Source organism: Rhinatrema bivittatum, chromosome 10 (assembly GCF_901001135.1).
Source record: "Rhinatrema bivittatum chromosome 10, aRhiBiv1.1, whole genome shotgun sequence".
NCBI classification, from domain to species: domain Eukaryota; kingdom Metazoa; phylum Chordata; class Amphibia; order Gymnophiona; family Rhinatrematidae; genus Rhinatrema; species Rhinatrema bivittatum.
This window is the reverse complement of record NC_042624.1, coordinates 101,030,881-101,053,268: the sequence shown is the minus strand read 5'-3', so window position 1 is coordinate 101,053,268 and position 22,388 is coordinate 101,030,881. Positions and strand designations below refer to the sequence as shown.

The 22,388-nt window shown below is 40.5% G+C and overlaps 1 protein-coding gene across 1 annotated transcript in view; it reads right to left on the bottom strand.

The window, feature by feature from the left end:
- The window catches only part of JAK1 (Janus kinase 1), a 169,851-nt gene that overhangs the window by 25,499 nt on the left and 121,964 nt on the right, over positions 1-22,388 (bottom strand). The window contains 8 exon segments of the mRNA XM_029618043.1: positions 3,256-3,406; positions 5,344-5,495; positions 8,950-8,997; positions 9,000-9,084; positions 19,133-19,260; position 20,752; positions 21,455-21,481; positions 21,483-21,542. Coding sequence (XP_029473903.1) covers positions 3,256-3,406; positions 5,344-5,495; positions 8,950-8,997; positions 9,000-9,084; positions 19,133-19,260; position 20,752; positions 21,455-21,481; positions 21,483-21,542 — 652 coding nt within the window.

The window sequence follows — 22,388 nt, the reverse complement described above, 5'->3', positions numbered from 1 at the left end:
TCTTACAGACAGCTATCAAATATGTATTTATAGCATCTTTGTATCTAATTCTGCACAGGCTTGAGTTCTATGGCTTTTGAGAAGGTATGTATAAATGATAAAAACAAAAAAGAGACTGAACATAAGAAATTGTCATACTGGGTCAAACCAAGGGTCCATCAAGCCCAGCATCCTGTTTCCAACAGTGGCCAATCCAGGCTACAAGTACCTGGCAAATACCCAAGCATTAAATAGATCCCATGCTACTGATGTCAGTTACAGAAGTGACTATTCTCTAAGACAACTTGATTAATAGCAGTTAATGGACTTCTCCTCCAAGAACTTATCCAAACCTTTTTTAAACCCAGCTACACTAACCACATCCTCTGGCAACAAATTCCAGAGCTTAATTGTGCATCGAGTGTAAACGAATTTCCTCCTATTAGTTTTAAATGTGCTACTTGCTAATTTCATGGAGTGCCCCCTGGTCTTTCTATTATCTGAAAGTAAATAACCGATTCACATTTACCGGTTCTAGACTTCTCATGATTTTCAAGACCTCTATCATATCCCCCCTCAGCCGTCTCTTCTCCAAGCTGAACAGCCCTAACCTCTTCAGCCTTTCCTCATAGGGGAGCTGTTCCTTCCCCTTTTATCATTTTGGTAGCCCTTCTCTGTACCTTCTCTATCGCAACTATATCTTTTTTGAGATGCAGCGACCAGAATTGTACACCGTATTCAAGATGCGGTCTCATCATGGAGCGAAATAGAGGCATTATGACATTTTCCATTTTATTCACCATTTTCTTCCTAATAATTCCTAACATTGTTTGCTTTTTTGACTGCTGCAGCACACTGAGCCGACAATTTCAATTTATTATCTATTACACCTAGATCTTTTTCCTGGGTGGTAGCTCCTAATATGGATCCTAACATCGTGTAACTATATGCATCACCTTGCACTTGTCAACATTAAATTTCATCTGCCATTTGGATGCCCAATCTTCCAGTCTTGCAAGGTCCTCCTGCAATTTATCACAATCCGCATGTGATTTAACTACTCTGAATAATTTTGTATCATCCGCAAATTTGATAACCTCACTTGTCTGCTTGCCTCAGACAGCTTACGCTGGAAATTTAACTCCTGGGTCTGAAGTGGAGTAAACTCACATTTCTGGTGGAAAATGTTGTTTACTATTGTTATGCCCAGTGTGGTACTCCACCTCAGACCCAGGAGGATTTACATTTTCAATGTAAGCTCCCTGGGGCAGGCACATACAACTGAACAGTACTACAAAGTCAGGATACACAACACCAAGTGCCTATCATTCAGCTGAAGGTGCTTTCCCAAGAGAGCTCATGTTTTATTCAGCCATAGGTGAAGCCCTAGAAAGTTTATGCCTTCTTTGTTCTGAGGTAGAGTAAACTCACATTTCTGGTGGCCATAGTTATTCTATTGCTGCACCCAGTCTGGTAGAAAGACACTAACATATAGGCACAGCAAGAGAATATCATGGCCACCAGAAATGTGAGTTAACTTTTACTCCACCACAGGCCAAGGAATTAACCTGGAAATCCACTTAAGTGCATTAAACAAGGATTACGGAAGGAGCATACAGAAGAAAACCCCAGAATACTTTAAAGGACCAGATCCAGAGATCTGGTTCGGTCCACTTTAAGCCTCAGACAACAGGGAATCATGATCTGGGTGGAGCCTGCTGGGAAAGTGTATATCTAGCTGGGTCCAGGCAGGAACAGGAGGCCCAGGGGAATGAAGGAACCTACAAAACGCCCAGACAAAGAGACTAAGTGTTCTAATACTTCTTTATTTATAAGCTGCAAAGATGTGCAGAGCTATTTCTTTTTTGTTGTTTATTAATAAAAGTGCAGGGAAAACCAGCCAGAGCCTAGCCTGCATCTATGCTCTGGCTATTCTGACCACACACAATGCCATATCAACGCTTGAAATTGGAAGGAGTGTGACCAAAATGGACTTGCATGCCACACAGTGTCCAAGTGGAGATGCCCAGGGCCAATCTCACATGCAAGGCCATTTTACTAAGTAAAATCAAAGACTATGCTCTCTGGAACAGATACCTACAGCTATTTGAGATGCCCAACACCAAAGTGCATTTGTTCAACTGTAGGTGCCTGCCCTAGAGAGCTTACTCTTTGATTTCACCAAGTCAAAATGCCCAGTGCCAATCTTGCATGCAAGGTCAGTTTGGTCACTTCAAATAATTACCTCCTTACTCCTGTTTTAAAGCACTTTTCTGCATTAGGGCGGATTTTTCAGTTTAGCTCACGTTTTAGTGCACATTTTTCATTTAGCGCTCATTTTTAACTCCTGTTTGATTTGCATCCTATTCGCACCCCTGTTTTTAATGTGCTAAAATTTAACTCCAATGTTAGCGCAGGTTTTATTACATCTGCTCCATAGTTAGGAAGCCAGAATAAAAAGCAGAACATCCTAAGATCAAGCATGCAAGTAAAAGGTTAATAAGAGATCAAATAAATATGGGTGGGAGGCAATTTTGAAACTCCATGGGGAGCTTGTACGCCCACCAAGTACTCTGTATCCAAAAGTCAGTTTTCAAAGGGGAAACGTCCTGCAGAATTTCCCTTTTAAGATTTGGCAACAAGCCAGTACCATGGGACTTTTCTATCCTGCATACTTTGCAGTGCAGTGCAAAGTGTATAGGGTAAAAAATACATGGGAATTTCTAAATGAAATCCCTGTGTATTCTTTACTAGGCTTGCCCGAACTCCAGTGCATGGAGCCAGAGAGTGAGGGGCAATTTTCAAAGAGGCTTCATCCACAAATGAACACCTTTATACCCCCAGCAATCCTTTCGAAAACTGCCCCTAATGCAAGGAAACTCCATGCACTGAGCTCAGCAGCCTGACAAAGGTCCTATATATGGCCCAAAATGTGGATATAACATTTGTGTGAACAACTGCATTTTATGTTCCTTTCTAAAATGCCAATGGTATGCTCGGGTTAGGCAGTCCAGAAATTTTGACAAATCATTTTAAACCTTCTATGCATCAAACTACTTTTCATAACAGCATACTACCACAGACTTAAGTCTAGCAGCCCAATCTTACTTCTGTTGTCATTGTAAAGAGTTCAGTTATTATAATTAACCATCTGGTAATATTTTGCAATTGTTTTATACACAATAAAAGATTTAGCCCTATAGCACCTCACCCAGATTTACCTTAGCCTTTCAATGCAATACAAGACCTTAAACAATTAGCAAAACAGATTCTCACTTTGTTCTTCCAGTTTATTTATGTCCCTCATAATTGCTCTGAAAAATGGTCTCTGGTTGGGATCATAATTCATGCACTGCTTCATCAGGTCTGCCAGCTCCTTGCAGGATGGCGTTACCAGCATGAAGTGCCCTTCATAGAATCTTTCTTTCTGCAAGACAGGATTGACGGAAGCTGTATTAAATGCTCAATTAATATTGATTGCCAAGAAAGTACAGATGTCTACAATTATAGATGTATTGAAGGGCATGAATAATCTTTTGTGTGGTATTATTTTGTGTTTAGCAATTATCCATTTGTGCACTGAAATTACTATGGGCCTGACTCACTCAAATATGGGAATCTAGAGCAGTTTTCCGCAGTTTATTTGGTGAATAAAAATAATCACATTTTATGTGAGATAAATGTGGCCCTGATGCCCTGCACATCTCAGGAAAATCAAATTCCATTTACCCATGTTTTTAGACTACCCTCCCCCATTCCAAATTACATAATACATCATCAACTTCAGTAAAATATGCTTGTCCCTAATTAACCCTTTATGGACATGAGGAGACATTTTCACAACTTCACCTGAAACGGACTGGAGGAAACTGTGAACATGCTCCCACTAAGATGTTAGGTCAAAATAAGGGAAGGAGGCTAAAAGTGTTTGCTCACACCTTAGTCACAACACTACTTATTTGAATGATTTATTTTTTTAACCTTAAATGCACCAACTCCATAGAAATCAAGGGGGGGAAAATGAATAAATGAAGGAAAAACAGAAATCTATACAATATGGTTAAGAAAACATCTATACTAAAGTTAGAAGGTGTTCTACAGAATTGTGGGATGACAATTGTACTACAGAAAAACAATAACAAAATACTGACTCATCCTCATGATACATGTGCATACTGGAAGACAGTCCTAAATCTGTCATGATGCAGAGCGCACAGACCAGGAAAGAAGAGTAACCAATGCTAAAATTAGAAATGATACCTCAAGATGAAAATATTGGTTTCCACTTTACAGTGATACGCTAAACCCTCAGAAATCATGATGGCCTCGTTTAAATGAAAAGTGCTGTAGCCATTCCTTTAACTTTCTGTCACTATCATAAGTATTAACAACATTGCATGATTCAAATCTGCACCGTGTAATTAATGCTGTAATGTTACTTTCTATTTTATAAAGCCAGAATTCAACATTTCATCCTAAACCTCTTCAAAAAACTTGCTATATTAAAATGCTCAAACACTGATTTTTAACACTGTACATCTTTTACACGTAAATATTGTACTTTTTAGCACAAGTCATACAGTTCTAATCATTTTTAAAAATATTTTTATGGTTACTTGTCCACAGCAACATATACAACACTTGGAATATAACAGAAGATTTCATATATATACAAGATATACAGACAGAATTATCAAAACTGGAAAAGATTAATTTTTCTTTTTGGTTACTCCCCAAGGCACCTCTCCCCTCAACACTGGTTCACACCACTTTTCACCTGTTTACCTTTCATGAGATCTAGCAGAGCCCAATGCATAAGGAGCAGAAACTCTATTAAAACCTAGCAGCAAGTTAAATACTATGGGGTAGGGAAGAAACAGATATTCTTGTTACATGTGAGGCACAGAGTAGGAAGTGGCCTCTGATAGGTTGTTAACCTTCATGATTGCTAGCAGTCACGTACACATGCAAACTCCAGTGCAAGAAAGAGGAAGGACATTCAGATAAAATCCCCAGGACTGTGTTTGAAGCAGAAACGTGATGATCTGGGTTACTAACTACTTGAGCCATAATTCTTCTTTCTGTGCTTGACCACAGGTATGTCTCATGACACCCTCTCCTTTGCATGCATGGGTCTGTACATACAGGGAAAGGATGCTCTCCTGTGATGGGAAAATGGAAATGTTTTTGTGAGTGGAAACAAAGGGCGAAAGAGGTTCTAGAGAAAAAAATAAAAATAAATTATTCCATAGTTGTACAGGAGACTACTACTAGTTTATCAGAAAATTCACATGAAAAAAAAATCAAATCTGTAGATCTTGATTGTGAGCAGTGTTTTCTAGAACATTACATTTTTTATGTTACCTCTGCTAACGTCTTATCCTTCAGAGGCACTTCGCCATTATAACAGATTTCCCACAAAGTTGTACCAAAACTCCATTTGTCTGCTGCAACACTGAGGTTTTTGGAATCATCGACACATTCAGGTGCAATCCAGGGAATTCGTTCCACACATTCTAAGGGAAAACACATTGTGTACAATTATAACATGAATCTGTGACAATTCACTATAAAACCTGATCTTCCAGACTGCACATGGATAGTTGACAAAATGATATCTTTCTCCAATATCTTCTGGTTAAATGAGCAATGATCCACAATGCACATAGCAATTATTGAAAGATAATGCCCTGTCTGGTGAAGATGAAAGTTCAAAGCACATGAAGATCATTTAACCCAGACGGTACATTACCTGGTAGAACACACCTTCATGATATCTTAATCTAGGCACATGAAATCAACATTATGAATTGTCAAGTGAATGAAACAAGGCATTTCTACAGATTAACACCCTATGTTCCAATTAATCAGATTGCTAAGAATCGAATTCAATATTATATCACATTTATAAAATGTGAATACATACTTCTGCACTATCACAATATTGCCTGGCAAACTAATAAACCTGTATGACTGCAGATTTATTCTATAACTGCATTGAGTATTAAAGAAAAAAGGATCCAATAATTCTTAAGTGCTAATTTCACTAAAAATTACACCAGCAGTTACAAGGAGATATGGTGAAACAAATGTAAATGTCATTAGAACCCCAAACAGAAGAACTTCTCTTGATCAATAAAATAGCTGAGAGGGGTGACAGGTCTGTGGTTGATCACATGTAATTCATCTTTATGTGGTGACAAAATCTTGTAATGCATTTGCATATCTATTTAGGTGATAACTAGTAGCAAACAAGTTTACATCTCACTCGACCTCACATGCAGCACCACTACACTCAATACAGTAAATAAAATATTTTACAGTAAACTAAATGTGAAAAATCAGTGCATTTTCAGTCAACCAAAAACTCTGTGAGCCAAATATGCTCAAAAGCTTTCCTCATTTTGGGGCAGATTTTAAAAGCCCTACGCGCGCTGGGCCTATTTTCAAAAGGCCCGGCGACGCTCGTAAAGCCCCAGGACACGTGTAAGTCCTGGGGCTTTTCTGAATGGGCGGGCAGGGGGCGGGGCGGGGCAGATGGTCCGGGGTGGGGCGGGGCGGGAGGCGTGGCCGAGGACTCCGGCACAGCGGTTGTGCTGGGGGATCACGCACCGGCATTCGGCCAACATGCGCATGTTGGCAGGCGTATCTTTTGAGATAAAGGTACGGGGGGTTTGTCGGGCTGGGGGGCAGGACAGGTAGGGGAAGGGAGGGGAAGGTGGTGGTGGGGGGGGGGGAACGGGGAAAGCCAGCTGCTCTCCCCAAGGGCTCGGCGTGCGCAAGGTGCACTAGTGTGCAATCCCTTGCGCGTGCTGACCCCTGATTTTATAACATGCGTGCCGGGTAGCACGCACAAATGTACGCCGCGCACGTACCTTTTAAAATCTGCCCCTTTGTGCTTATGGGAATAAAGCTTAGTATATCTGGCCAATGTGTCATAGGAGAATGTAATCATAATAAGCAAACACTGTTTAAGGAGCAGAAAGAAAACTACATCAATATTGATATTCAAAACATTTATGCTGTTAAAATCAGTTTTTAACTACATAAATGTTGCTGTCTGAAAATCTCATCCTCTGATAGAGAACATTTAGGCTGCATAAAATTTCTGTGTGGAAAAAATGTATATCTGGACAAAAGGGGGCCTGATCAGGGGTGTGCCTATGGTAAGGTAGTCTGAAATGTAGCCAGTTAGTTCTATACTCAGCACTAACGGCTAAATTTGGCCGAACAAATCTAGGTGTTGCAATAATAGGCCTAAATCTGTCCTGCTCTGCTATGTGTTTTTGGCGCCTTCTGACATGTTTAAAGCTCCTTGTTTAATGGCATGTAACGCGCTCCCTGTTATGTCACTCTGAAAACTTCAATTTGGTAAGTGTTATTTATCTCTGAATGATGTACGGCATAGATGTTGGCTCTCTCACACAGTCCTTTTTTATTTTTTGTTTACAGCATGTATTTAAACTTCTTGTGCGTCCCTCCCGATGCAGCCCCTGGCGAAACACGGGTCCGTGTCGGGGGACCCTTTCGCTTGAGAAAATATGCTTGTATACACAGTGGAGTTGCCGATATAAACAATAAAATTTTCTTTGGATCTAGAATTGATTTGGAATTTTGGGACTGTGTAACCCTTTTTAGCACTCATTTCTGGTGTTAATCTGAACATTTGTCATCAAACCGGGCAAGTTTGGGGGGGCAATGTGTGGATAGAGGAATCAGGTCTTGGTGGGTCTGTCAGGTTTATGATGTGCTGGGAGGAGGGGGGGGGAATCTGGTCTCCTGCTGGTATTATTGTCAAGGTAATGATGTGTCAAGAAGGAGGGGGCAAAGGGAATCAGGTGGGTCTTGCTGTCAAGTTAATCATATGCTGGGATGGAGTGGAGCGGGTCCCCAGTAAGACTTTAAAAAATATATGGCCCCCAACAAGCTATTTTAAAATAGTTTATCGAGTGTTGGGAGGGGTGATTGTGGGCTTGGAGTCTTTTGTTTGTTTGTTTATTTTTGTTTTGCTTTTTTTGTTTTAAGAAGGCATAGTCTGTTTGCACTGATTTTCAGTGCTAAGCAGTTAAATTTAATTAAGGGTACCCAAATCTATCCAATCAACTTTTGACCTGCTTGATTTAATCAGATATTCAGCCATACTTTTAGGGCCGGATTTTAAGAGGTGCGCGCGGGTGTCCATTTGTGCGCGCAACTCGGCAAACACAAATGTATGCCCGATTTTATAACATGTGCGCACAGCCGCGCGCATGTTATAAAATCCAGGGTCGGCGCGTGCAAGAGGGTGCACACTTGTGCACCTTGCGCGCGCCGAGCCCTAGGGGAGCCCCGATGGCTTTTCCCGTTCCCTCCGAGGCCGCTCCGAAATCGGAGCGGCCTCGGAGGGAACTTTCCTTCTGCCCCCACCTTCCCCTCCCTTTCCCTACCTAACCCGCCCCCCAGCCCTACCTAAATCCCCCTCACCTTTGTTTAATAAGTTGCGCCTGCCTCCGGGCAGGCGTAGGTTGTGCGCACTAGCCAAGTGCCGGCGTGCGATCCCCCGGCACGGCTGCTGTGCCGGAGGCCTTGGTCCCACCACCCCGCCCCGCCCCTTTCACAAAACCCCGGGACATATGCGCGTCCCGGGGCTTGCGCGCGTTGCTGGGCCTATGCAAAATAGGCTCAGCACGTGCGTAACCCTTTGAAAATCTGGCCCTTATTCTATTAAGTACAGCTGAATATCTAGCTAAATATAACTGGGTAAAGGTACCTAATGATCTTACATGTTTGGCAGGTCTTTGAATATCTGTGGACCTTACCTATTGAGGGTTTTTTGTTTGTTTTTTTTTACACATTTTATGCTTTGGGAAGAAATCCCTTGATAAATCAGATGCTATGTGTTTAAGAACAACTTATAAACATTCAGTACAAGTGTGTATCCTGTCCAGGAAACCTGGGAGAATTAGCATAACATAATTAGAGACTTCCTACCTTGCCTGGATAACACTGTGATAGGAATCCCAGGGTCACTGAGTTTATAAATGGACCATATTCATTGCCAATTCCCTCCCTTGCCAGCAAAATATTTTTAGTGCACACATTTCCATGCACTAAATCTTTATCTTCCTACAATCAAAAGAGATTACAGTATTTAATATGGTGACTGAACAATGTGTTTAATGTTTGCAAAAAAAGACTTCATATCAGGTACTCAATACTTAAAATCATTCAAAGTATTCATATAATTAAAGGCTGGGGTAAACATTACTATTTAGGGTACAGTACTATTTGTAGAGAGTTTTCCATAATATATTTCATGCCTAATTATTAGATTTCTTCAAGAGTGTAAAAAGGGTTAATTAAAAGTTCATCTTCCTGTAGATATCAATACTTCTGTTTCACTGAGAATTGCATTCATATTCTGTGGTTTGTTTCTTGATGTATTAGTACTTCCAAACATTGAAGTCAATATTAAAAAAAAGAAGCAATAATTAATAATTTATCTAGCTAACATTAGTTGGCTATGTGTTATCATGGATATTCAGCGGGACAAGCATCCCATTAAATATCCTCAAATAAAGTTATCTGGCTATATGTAGTCTGATAACTTTGAAACCTGAACTATGTTTGAATATCACTGATTAGGATTTAAAAGTTACTCGGGAACTTGTTCCTGGATAACTTTAACTGGCTATATTCAAATAATATAGCTGTTTAACAGGCGAACAAAAACAAAAAATCCCAACCAAGCTTTGCCGGCTCAGTCCCCAATCTCTCGTTTCAGTGCGACAGATGAGAAGCCTGCTGACCTGATTCCTCCTCCCCCCCAAAACGTGCACCAGTGGAAGGCCTATGAGTCCGATTCCCTCCTCCCTGCCCTCTCCCAGTTTGCACAAAAAAACTTTACTTCCAGCCCCCTCCTCATCCCCCCTTCCTCTCCCCCCACCCCGCATCTTCCAAAACCCTCTGGCTGCAGAATCACAGTACTCTCAAACTGCTCCCAGCAGCTTCCAGTGTTGCTTTAGCAGCAACACTGGAAATGTAAGCTATCAGTGCTGCTGCCATTCTAAGTTATTTGGCTAACTCATCTCTGCCCTGTAAAGCCTAAGAAATGTCTCTCAATTACCCAGATAAAATTTAAAAGGTTGGGGTTTTTTTTAGTATTATTTTTAAAATATTTTAACTTATCTGGTTAAATGGCAATGGTATTCAGAACTCAGCATTTATCCAGATAACTCAACAATTATCAAGGGTAAATGCCCCTTTGAACGCTCAATATTTTCAGTGTGAACCGAAAATGCCACTTCAACTGAAAATCAAGATTCCAAATTACACAGATGCATGGTGTGGAACTTGCTGGTTTTTGCCCTGGATCTTTTGCATAATCACTGCAAGATAAAGGGACCAATAAGTACTTGCTAGCCAGATACAATTTTAATGATTTCCCCAGTTGTGGTGCAAGTTATTTCATTTCCTGATGCTGAAACAGAGATTGTAAATTGACTGGGAAATAGACATTTGAATTTATAAAAAAAAATTATATACTGCACTTCACAAAGGAGCCATTTCAAGGCAGCTTACATGACAACATTTATAATAATAAAAACAAAATAAAAGTAGTTTCAAGACAAATTATCCATGAGGTGCTGCCACTAACAGACAACTGGATCTTGAAAACCTTTAAGATTACAAAGTTTAAGAGCACTCAGTTCAAGCTGGCTTGATATTTAATTAGTTGGAGAATCCAAATTAAAAGCCTGCTTAAATAGATAAATCTTTAATACTGTAACCACATGAGTTATGTTGCACAGTACTATGTATGCTGATGATATTACATAAGGTTGGTTGTACAAATTCACCAAAATACACAGTAGGTAATGTTATATTATAACAATTTGTATGACCCTTATATAATGATGTGTCGTACACTCATTGATGGAGTATAGATCAGTCTATTCAAGACCCTGTCTGTATTATAATCATAGGTCAAAGGACATAATACGCTTATTTTTCAAGAGTTATTTGTATGCAAATAAATACATAACTTACTGAAAAGAGTCATGGTGTTTTACTCTATTTTTTTCTCTTAATTTTGTACTCTCTTTTAAAGAGCTTATTATGTCCTATGACCTATGATTATAACACAGACAGGGTCTTGAATAGACTGATCTATACTCCATCAATGAATGTACAACACGTCATTATATAATGGTCATACAAATTATTATAATATAACATTATCTACTGTGTATTATGGTGAATTTGCACAACCAACTTCTCACTGATTATTCACCTACGGGTTTTTCTATCAGATGGTACTATATAAGCAAGTTTGCTTACCGTAAACGGTGTTTCCATAGATAGCAAGATGAATTAGCCATGCTGTCTGGGAGCATCAACGCGACTGGGAGTAGGCGGAGTTTCTCTCAGATAGTGACAGAGTTTTTAACTCTGTGCGTCTGCGCAGTCGTCTTCCTGAGCGAATCCGTTTCTGTCCTCAGTCTCTTTGTAACCAAGCAAGGTGTACGGCAAAAGAGGCGTTGAACAGGCTTGGACTGTCTAGGGAGGCGGGAGGGATTGCATGGCTAATTCATCCTGCTTTCAACAGAAACACCGTTTACGGTAAGCAAACTTGCTTTTTCCCATCGATAGCAGGGCTGAATTAGCCATGCTACCTGGGAGTCCCAAGCTCCCGGGTTGTGTCCATAGAAGTTTTGGAGTATTTGAGGTTCGGAACACCAAACCTCAATAGAGTAGACAGTCCTAAGTACTAACAAGAGTTGACAATACTGCCGTACCTAGTGTAGCGTCTGCAGAAGTTTGTTTGTCAAAACAGTAGTGTGACATGAAGGTATGAAGAGAAGACCAAGTTGCTGCTTTGCAAATGTCTATCAATGGTACTTTTCATAAATGGGCACTGTATGTGGTGCGCTTTTGGTTTAGTGTTGAGTATGGTCGAGTGTTTGTTGTAACAGATTTGTATACAATGGCACAACCAGTTCGCTATGGTTCTTTTTGAAACAGGCTGACCTGGCTTGTTTGGGTTTAAGGAAAGGAATAACTGAGATGGTCTGGAAGGAGAATGCGTTCTCCGCTTATAGTAAAACGAAGCTCTTTTGCAGTCCAATGAGTGTAGGAGTTTGCACGGTCATTAAGATGTGGCTTTGATTTAAAGATTGGTAGTGTAATTGTTTGATTGATGTGAAATGGCATAACCACCTTTGGAAGGAAAGAGGGATGAGGTCTGAGAGCGACTTTGTTGTGATAGAATTCCAAGTAAGAAGAATAGTGAACTAAGGCTTGAAGATCACTTACTCTCCGTGCAGATGAAATAGCTACAAGAAAAACAGTCTTCCAGGTAAGGTATTTTATGTGACATGAATCTAAAGGTTCACAGGGGGAAGCCATGAGCTGCTCCAGCACCACGTTCAGGTTCCATGGCACAGGTGGTTTCGTCATCGGCGGCTTCAAATGGAGCATGCCATGCATGAATCTGGAGATTAGAGGATGATTAGAAATTGGAAGTCCGTTATAACAGTAATGAAAAGCTGCAATGGTGCTTACGTGCACTCTAACTGAAGTAGAAGCTAAACCGGAGAGGTAGAGCATATGGAGGTATTCAAGTAGCTGGGTCACTGTGGATGAGAAAGGATCCAATCGTCGTGGCTTATACCATTCTGCATAACGGTGCCATTTTCCCACATAGCTACATCTAGTCGAGGGCTTCCTGGAGGCGATTAGTATGTCTTCTAGATATGAAGGAAGGCCCAAGTGGCTTAATATTCACCTTTAAACCTCCATGCTGTCAGATGGAGGGATTGGTGCATCAGATGGAGGAGCATGCCCCCCTCCTGAATCAAGAGACGTGGGTGATTTCCCAGCGGAATCGGTGGGCATACGGAAAGTCTCATGAGATACGCATACCATGGATGCCTTGGCCATGCTGGAGTTATGAGGATCAAGTTGCTATGTCTTGGATGCATTTCTGGATTGTCCTGGAGATTAGGGGACTTGGGGGGTAGGCGTATAGCAGGCCCCCTGTCCAAGGAATGAGGTAGGTGTCTGGAGCATAACGAAGTTTGCTTAGGTAAATGGAGCAAAAGGTTTTTGTTTGTCGATTGCTTTGTGTGGCAAAGAGGTTGACTGTCAGGAAGCCCCAGTGTTGAAAAGTTTTTAGAGCAACCTTTCGATTTAGGGTCCATTCGTGTGGATGGAACACTCTGCTCAGGAGATCCGCTGTGACGTTGTCCAGCCCTGGCAGGTAAGTAGCTTGAAGCATTACTCCGTTCGCATTTGCCCAAGTCAGTATTTATTTATTTATTTTATTTAAAACATTTCTATACCATCTTAGCAATGTGCGGTTCACAATTTGGTAAAAATATAAAAAGGTAAAAATACAAAATAAAAATAAAACAAACTAACTAAACACACAAACCTAGCTAGATTACAAGTCAATCTTGAGATCAACATAAAAATACTTCTCAAGAGAGAGAAGCAAAAGAAAAAGGCACAATAACTAAATCAATAAAAGAAATTAAGATTGACGAAAAAAATACAATCAGATTGTAATATTATGTTCTAAACTAAATTAATAAAAATAATAAAATGAAATAAAAACCTGGCTCATCTAATGTTACAAAACTCAGAAAAACAAAGAATTGATAATCTAGACAAAATTACTTGAAAAGGTGAGTGTACTCATATATGTCTTTCCGCCTATACAAGTTGTCTTGTTTAGCGATCTGAAGAGCTTCTCGACAGAGTGTCCATGAACCTGACCCTACTTCCTTGTTTATGTAGAACATTGTGACTTGGTTGTCTGTGTATACCATGAGGCTTTTCCCTTGTACTTGTGGAGAGAAGGTTTGCAATGCTCTCCAGATCGCACGAAGTTCCAGGAGGTTGATCTGGTGTGTACACTCTTGAGGAGACCAGCGACCCTGGGTTTTCAGGTCCAAGAGATGGGCTCTCCAACCTTTCCTCGACGCATCTGTCGTGAGGGTTAGTTGATGTGGGGACAGCCGAAAAGGAGCTCCCGAGGATAGATTGGTGGGAGATATCCACCACTGAAAGACGTCGCATGTGCAGTCTCGTATAGGGAACTACATGGATATCCGCTGCCATGTGACCTAGCACTTGAAGGATTTGACATGCTGAAGCATGGGATTGTTTGTGTAACTTCAAAGCTAGGGAAGAGAGAGTGTGCAGCCTGTCTTGTGGAAGGTAGGCTCTCTCCTCCACTGTGTTGTTAAGTGCTCCTATGGAATTGTAGCATTGGGTTGGTTGTAGGTGTGATTCTCATAATTTATCAGGAACCCTACCGTCTGAAGGCAATTTATTGTCTGGGTCATGTGAGCCCAAAGGGTGACTGGATTCGAAGCCACTAAGAGCCAATCGTCCAGGTAGGGAAAGATCTGGATCGACAGTTTTCTGAGGTGAGCCACCACCACTGCTAAACATTTTGTGAAAACTCTTGGGGCTGAAGAGAGGCCAAAGGGTAGGACCTTGTATTGGTAGTGCTCATTCAGAGCCTTGAAACAAAGGTATCGCCATGAAGAAGGGTGCATGGGTATATGGGAGTAAGCATCCTTCAAATCTATAGAACAGATCCAGCCGTTGGGTTGCAGGAGAGGTAGGATGTTCTTGAGAGAGGTCATCTTGGATGTATTTGTTGAGGTTTCGTAAATCTAGGATTGAAGAAGGCCTCTGGATTTTTTTGAAATGAGAAAATAATGGGAGTAAAATCCTTGATTCTTTTGCGATGGATGAAGTTTGTGAATGGATTTCTGGATGCATAGATTGTTTATTTCTTTTCGCAGATAAGTAGACTGGGATGACGTTCACCTGAGATGAAGTACATGTGGAACTTTTGGAGGAATAATGAAATTTAGACGATAACCTTCTCTGATGATATTCAGCACCCAAAGATCTGTAGTGATTGCTGTCCAATTTGCAAAGAAATGTTGCAGGCGGCCAACTATGAATAGTGGTGGGGGTGGCTCAGGGCAGCTCAAAAAGCCGGTGTCTGTTTCTGAGGAGCAGCAGTACCCTGTTTCTGTGGATGCTGTTGGCGAGGACGGCCATGTGACTGATTAGATTGAGAGTGGTATCGTTGTTGAGGATAATGTTGTGGACGATAAGTCTGGTAGGGCCTGAAAGATGATCTTGGGTATGACTTCCTTCTAAATGTAGGAAAATATTTCCTGTAGGATGAATGAGAATCCATGGGTGTTGTGAGCGCAAGCACCACAGTATTTTGCTCTTTTAGATGTGCAACATCTCCGCAAATTTATCGCCAAATAAGTTGTCTCCCATGCAAGGAATATCGGCCAACTTATTATGGACGTCTTCCCTTATGGAACTAGCCCTCAACCAAGCCATTCTTCACGCTGCTATGGCTGTTGCAGATGAGCGTGAGGTAGACTTCAAATGACTCGTATACTGATTTCAGTAATGTCGCTAGTCCCTCCTCCATGTCCATGAAGGGTTGCGGAAAGGAGTTGTCAGCGGCTAGGCAGAGAGGAAGTAATTTTTGCAGATTTTCAAACAAATATTGAATCATATAAAATTGATGATGCTGAATTTTTGTGGTGTTCAACAATTAAATCACCAAGAACCCCAGTAGCATGAATCTCATGCAAATCCAATATATAAAAATCTTGCAACAGTGATAAACGAGGGCTGGTTTTTAAAGAGTGACCATCATATAATGCTTAAGGCTTTCCAAACTGGATCTGCCCTAACCTGCACTGGGACTTTGCAAAATTCATGTTCAGCTCATTGAACATAGAAGCCGAATTAATAATAATGATCCAAAAGCCTCTATCGTACAACACTGCATAGCAGAAGGACATCGATTTGAAGACTTCAGGTGGATCATTCTTGAACACGTTCCATTACACTGGCGCGGAGGAGACAGATCGTACACACTCAATTACAAAGAAAATCAGTGGATCCACTGTTTAAAAACAATAGAACCCAAGGGTTTGAATGAAAAAATTGAATGGTACACCCTCGTTTGACTTCAGCAATCACGTCACTTCCGGTTGTCAATCATCCCTGGTTTTGACGGCACATTTCCCTTTAAAATGGTGGCTGTGCAAGGCACCCGCTGTCAGTTATTGCGGCAGCTTAAAGCAACAGGTAGCTCTCAGCACCTTAACTTTTCATGTAAGTAGATGGGGTACAGTGTATCCGCTCCTGCATACACACATATGTTGCCAAATATATAACATTGACTTTGAACGTTCTGTTTTCAGCGCTGAAGGAACTCTGACTTCAGCGATTAGCACGCAGGATTATACTAACCAAGTAAGTGCCTTCCGTCATTGTTTGCCACTGAAGAAATTATCCGTGGGGCAATTGTAACTCACTTTTATTTTTCACAGACAAAGTTGACAACAGTCCACACAAGTGATTCTATTCCCTGAAGGAGATTAACCACTCCAAAACATTGCAATGTAAGACCTTGATCTACTACTAAGAGGCTCGCTAATACAGTGGATTTACTGCAGATAAGTGTGGAGATAGCTTGCAGTAACAAGTATCTGTATGAACATATATAGCTATAATCATAAGCATTCATAAACCATGCACAGAGTGACTGATGATTACAAAGTCACAGTGCAAGTTAGGGCAGATCCGGTTTGGAAAGCCTTAAGCACTATATGATGGTCACTCTATAAAAACCAGCCCTCGTTTATCACTGTAGCAAGATTTTTATATAGTGAATTTTTGTGGTGTGCATGGACTTCGGACTCCATGGATTTATGTTCTTTTCCAGGTGGTGAGTTAGCATGGAGTTTGGACCGCTTCGTTTTACATAGAGCGGATTCCACTACGATAGAGTTATGAGGCAATTGCGCTGAGTCGTAAATAGTGGAATTGCGATTTTATATTTTAAGTCAGTTTTTCTAGACGCAGGTCCCGTAAGAGAATGGCTATTCCCACATCTTGCACAAAACCAAGTTTTAAAACGTCATGTGGGGGGCAGTGCTGTGGGTTCTAGTGGCATATTAAAAATGTTTAAATGCCTAGGACCTCCAACCTGGGGTCTGGAATCTTCCCTGGTTTCTATATTTAAGAGACTTCCCACCTTCTCTATAAACTTTGCATAGGTTAGGTCTTCAGGTGGGGAACAGGGCTCTGGAAGACCCTCTGGAGGGTCAGAAGGCATGCCGGTAGATGAACTAGGCGACGACATTAGCCCACTTTCTCAGTGGTCATCTGGACATGCTGGGGTCAGAGACATCGCAGGTGGAACCGGTTGTGATGGATCAGGAGAGGGCCGGTGGTGAAGATGGAGTCACTGGCCATGGATGAACAGATTGTAAATCTTGAAAAATGTATTTAGTGCCTGAGAAATGTGAAGCATTGCTTTAGAGGCGAGATGGGTCTGCAGCTGTGATGGGAGTGGTGTTTGAGGAAGAACTGATAAAAGCGGGTCTGTAGGTGTCACCGTAGACTTCTTAGACTTTTTCGGAGATGGTCCCAATTGAGGGGACTCTGGTCTACTATGGTATGGTGATGATCCGTTTTGAGGGTGAATTACCACTGACTGAAGGAGCTCTAGAGGAGTCAGATCCAGAAAAGAGTCCAACTTCCACATCAGATTCAAAACCCGGTTGTTGCGCAATGGTAAGAAAGGGCGCTTGCAGTATGTGTTTTGTTTTTTGTGTGCTTTTCCGAGGCTGAACCTCCCCTTGAGGAAGTGTCAACTGTGAGGGAGGTGCCATATACTGCGGTGCTTGCTTGGTTGGCCTCTTGTCTTAAGTAGACGCTCTATGGTGCACTGATGCGAAGTGTTGCGCCGATGCACCGTGCTGCATCGCTGTGTCGTGATGTGCTGTTGTACCGTGATGTTTCAGTGCATCATGCTTCGTTGCACAGTGCATCAATCGTTTATGGTGCGTAGAGGGGGTAGGCCCCGATGCGCCGCGTTCTAATGTCTTCTGGCACTTCGGATCAGGTTGCGTCGATGTCTTCTTCGACGCATGGGGGGTGGCAGGAACAGAGCCATGTATCCTGGTCAGCTCATGAGGGGGTTTATGAGGAAAAACCTCGACCCTTTTCAGCGGCAATGGTCGTTTGTCAACCTGGCCGATTGGTGGTTCCCCTGGCTCCAGCGACACAGCCCTTTTGGATGGTTTCTTTTGTTTCTTCACTGGTCCCAGAGAAGCTTGAGTGGAGGGTGCCCTCAAATGCACTATACACTCTACGCGTTGCCGGGCCCGGGGAGATATCCGACCACAGTCCCTGCAAGAGGCCTGGTCGTGGTCCGGGCCCAGGCATATATAACAATAATTATGTCCATCAGTTATGGACATAATTTTGCCACATTGGCAGTACTTAAAGCCGGATGGCTTAGGAGCCATTACTGCCAAAATATTTCGATTGAAAAAAGCGGCAAAAAATCGCAAAAATAGCAAAATTCTGACGAGGAGAGAAAGAAAAAACCCCACGTTCTATCGGCTCGCAGAAAAAAAGAGACTGAGGAGAGAAACAGATTCGCGCGGGAAGACAACCGCGCAGACGCACAGAGTTAAAAACTCTGTCACTATCTGAGAGAAAGTCCGCCTACTCCCGGTCGCATTGACGCTCCCAGACAGCATGGCTAATTCAGCCCTGCTATCGACAGGAAAATACACACACACACACACACACAGAAATAGTAGTGGATCCTGTATGAAGTGATAAAGATATGCTCGGGACTCTTCATAACATCCCCATGAACAATTACAGAGTATCCTTTCTTGTGGACTGTGGTTCAACTGTATCCCCTTTTTAATGAAGGTGTCTTTCATGTGACTCATTTGCAATTCACGAAGTATCTTTCTTGAAGTTCAACTCTATTGAAAGGGGTTTTATTGTTTCATTACAAACACTCTGTATATATTCTGACAATGTTTTATCTTGATATTTATACATGCTATAAATGCATAACAATAAAGAGAGTTTAGAAGTGGTGTGAATGATAAATGATTGACTAGGACAATTGATTAATATATGTGTGTGTTTTGAATAGTTTTGATATTCTTTGTCATTGTGTAATAAAGCTTGCAATATTAAGCATCTCTCAAATCATTTAAAACATTAGTGGTGTTACTTACCCTACTTTAGGGCTCTCTGACGGATATATATTTAATTTCAAACTGAAAACTAATATATTACTTACCAAGTAACTGAGTGCACTTGCCAGTTGTTTGGCTACCTTAAATTTCCAAAGAGTTGTAAGGACATCACTTTTGTGGTGCATGAAGAGATCAAGTGGCCCAAAGTCTACAAACTCTTCGACCATAATATCTACAATTAAATAATTTTATTTGATTAGGCAATAAGATATGAAAGGGTTTATAGTCCTTTGTTGGATATCAACATCTCTCAGGCACAATGCCTTCAATTATCCCAGAAATATAGACATTCCTCTACAATGGACAACCCCTTGGAGTGCATTATTGCCATCATAACATGATTTGAAACAACACATTTTACAGTATTTGGATTTAATATGTAAGGCTATCATTGGAATAACAATGAAGCAGATATTCTTTCAACCATTTTAGAATTTGGAAATAATCTGAAAATAATTCATTTCAGTCCTTGTCCCAACACTGGCAAACTAACATTACTTTTCACTATGTTTCATTCTTGAGGTGTTTTCTCAATACCTTGTATTATTCAAATAGTTACTAAATATGATAGTAGTCAGATAAGGACCAGAAGATTCATCTAGTTGGTAACAGACACTATTTTATAAAACTCATGTCATATTGTGTAGAGTATGAATAAATTGAGTTATATCCCATAACTAATATATCGACCCTTGTTTTATTGTAACTTTTTACCTCTTCGTTGCGATTAATGTTATGGTTAATGTTAAATCCCCCTGTTCCTTGTAAACCGATATGATATGACCTGTATCATGAATGTCAGTATAAAAAAGTACTAAATAAATAAATATCAAAAAACTAGAATGATTCTAATTTCTTGTACAGGTTAACTGAAGCCTTATCCAAGTTCATGGGGCAAAAAAAAAGACTGTTCTGAGGACTCAATGGTTCAGTAGAATTTGCACAAGTTTACAAAGCCTTTTAAACCTCTAGGGCACTAATTCAAATCCAGTTTTGGTCAGTAATGACTGAAAATTTTTTCCATTTGAAATCCTATGTGACATAACTGACAACTCAGTTCAATTCACAGTAGACAGATGTCAATATTACAAAAACACCACCGCAGAGTCAAAATACTGCACAGGTATAGAGACCGATTCATCCTCTCACCTTTAGAAGTAGTCCCTTCAAAACAGAGTTGATGCAGGTCTGGATTTAGGCACAGGCAACATATGCAATTTCTTACAGTGCCAAATTTTGAAGATGTCAAATACCCAGGCCAAAGAGGAGTCTCTGGGTATTTTGACTCTGTGGTGGTGTTTTTCTAATATGGACATCTTGTAAACTTGTGCAAATTCTACTAAACCATTGAGTCCTCAGAACAGTCTTTTTTTGCCCCATGAACTTGGATAGGGCTTCAGTTAACCTATACAAGAAATTAGAATCATTCTAGTTTTTTGATAGGTTAGTTATAGGATATAACTCAATTTATTCATACTCTACACAATATGACATGATTTTTATAAAATAATGTCTGTTACCGACTAGATGAATCTTCTGGTCCTTATCTGACTACTATCATATTTATTAACTATTTGAATAATACAAGGTATTGAGAAAACACCTCAAAGAATGATACATAGTCCATACAAGTGGACACTTCAAAGGGGCATTGCTATGGTACTCTGGGACAGGTAGAAGAAGAGGAACTTCACTCCCATCTTCAGAGTCTCCCCCCACCCCCCTCCAATCCTGGCTAAAGCACTCAAATCTTAAACCTGGCCCTGGGTAGATGTATTTAGGCAGGGCAGTATGTGTGCCTGTGCTGCAGATGTTCTGTGGAAAAACAGGATTTCAATCTGACAACCTGTTACCTTTAATAAACACCAAACACTCACTAGAAAAAAACCAGAAATAAAAGCTATTGTGGCATCCAAATGGTAACATTTGGATGCCACAATATAAGCATGATATAAGCATACAAAATGCTTATATAAGCATACAAAATAGTGAAACAGAATCAGTGTCAACATGAATGTTATGAAATCCCCGGCTTGTGAAGCCTACCACCAGTTCTGAAGCTATCATTAGTTCAGAGTACGATACAAGCGACACGCATTTCCCTAAAATGTAGCTGCAGAAAAGTTAACATTTCTCATACACAAAGGCTGAAGTCTTGCAGATTCCTTAGTTGCAGCTGCAAGATTTTAAATTTATATTTTAGTTTAAAATATAACAATATTTGGGTTAGGGCCTATTTATAACAACTGTGAAGTTCACACCAGATAAAAAGCTCACAAGAGGCAATGAACAGGAAAAGAGGCTTTTTAGTTTGAAACAATTTAAAAACAATTTTCATTTTGATAAGGTGATAAACATGAACATACTTCCACATCACGAACACAGACTCCATGAAAGCAGTACTATGTGCTTGTGGGAAACCTGCCTCATCATGCTGGCAGTTTCAAAAAATGCCTGGTAAGAAATTAAAAAGTGAAGTTAAAACAAGGAAATCCAAAAGTATTTAATATTTATTTATTTAGAAAACGTATATACCACCTATCTAATTGCTAGGTAGTTTACAATAAATATAATAATTAGTAATCTTACTGTGAAAGGTGCAAAATGATGCAATGCCAACTATTTATTTATTTATTTTAAATTCTTATATACCGACATTCCTGTATAGTATACAGATCTCAGCGGTTTACAGTACAACAGAACCGTCGCGTAGGAGCGATACAAGGAACATTTACAACCCATGGAGTAAAAGAAAAACATCAATACAGAGTAAAATAACATATAAATAACATATAACAAATGAAATGGGGGTACAATCCCATAAAGACGAGGAAACTAGGGGGGCTGGAGAGTAAAAGGCAGAGGACTCCCTCCATCTATAACACAGACAGTGGAAATACAATAGCTGTGATGTATATTTGAGTCTATAACCAAGCACAGTAAGAAAGTAAGACATGTTATCCTTAATTGCCTCTTAAGCCCAGCTGGCCTTGAAAATGAAAGTGACTTGGTCTAACCAATGTTATAAGAAAGGTATGATAAATATTAGGCATGTGCTTTTGTTTGAAATAAAATTTAATTCTGAAAATGAAAGAAAAACGAACCAAATTTTGTTCATTTTCCAAACCATTTCCAATCATTTCCACTCCTCTTGAAAAAACAAACAGCGCCAGCATGCAAAAAGTAAAAAAATGTAGGTCCTTTCCTTCGCTAGACACCTTTTACTTTGTCCTTGGGTCTTAAGAAATCCAAATGAGGTAGGAGTGAGCCCCAGGTGCTCCTGCTCAACTGGGTCCTTAT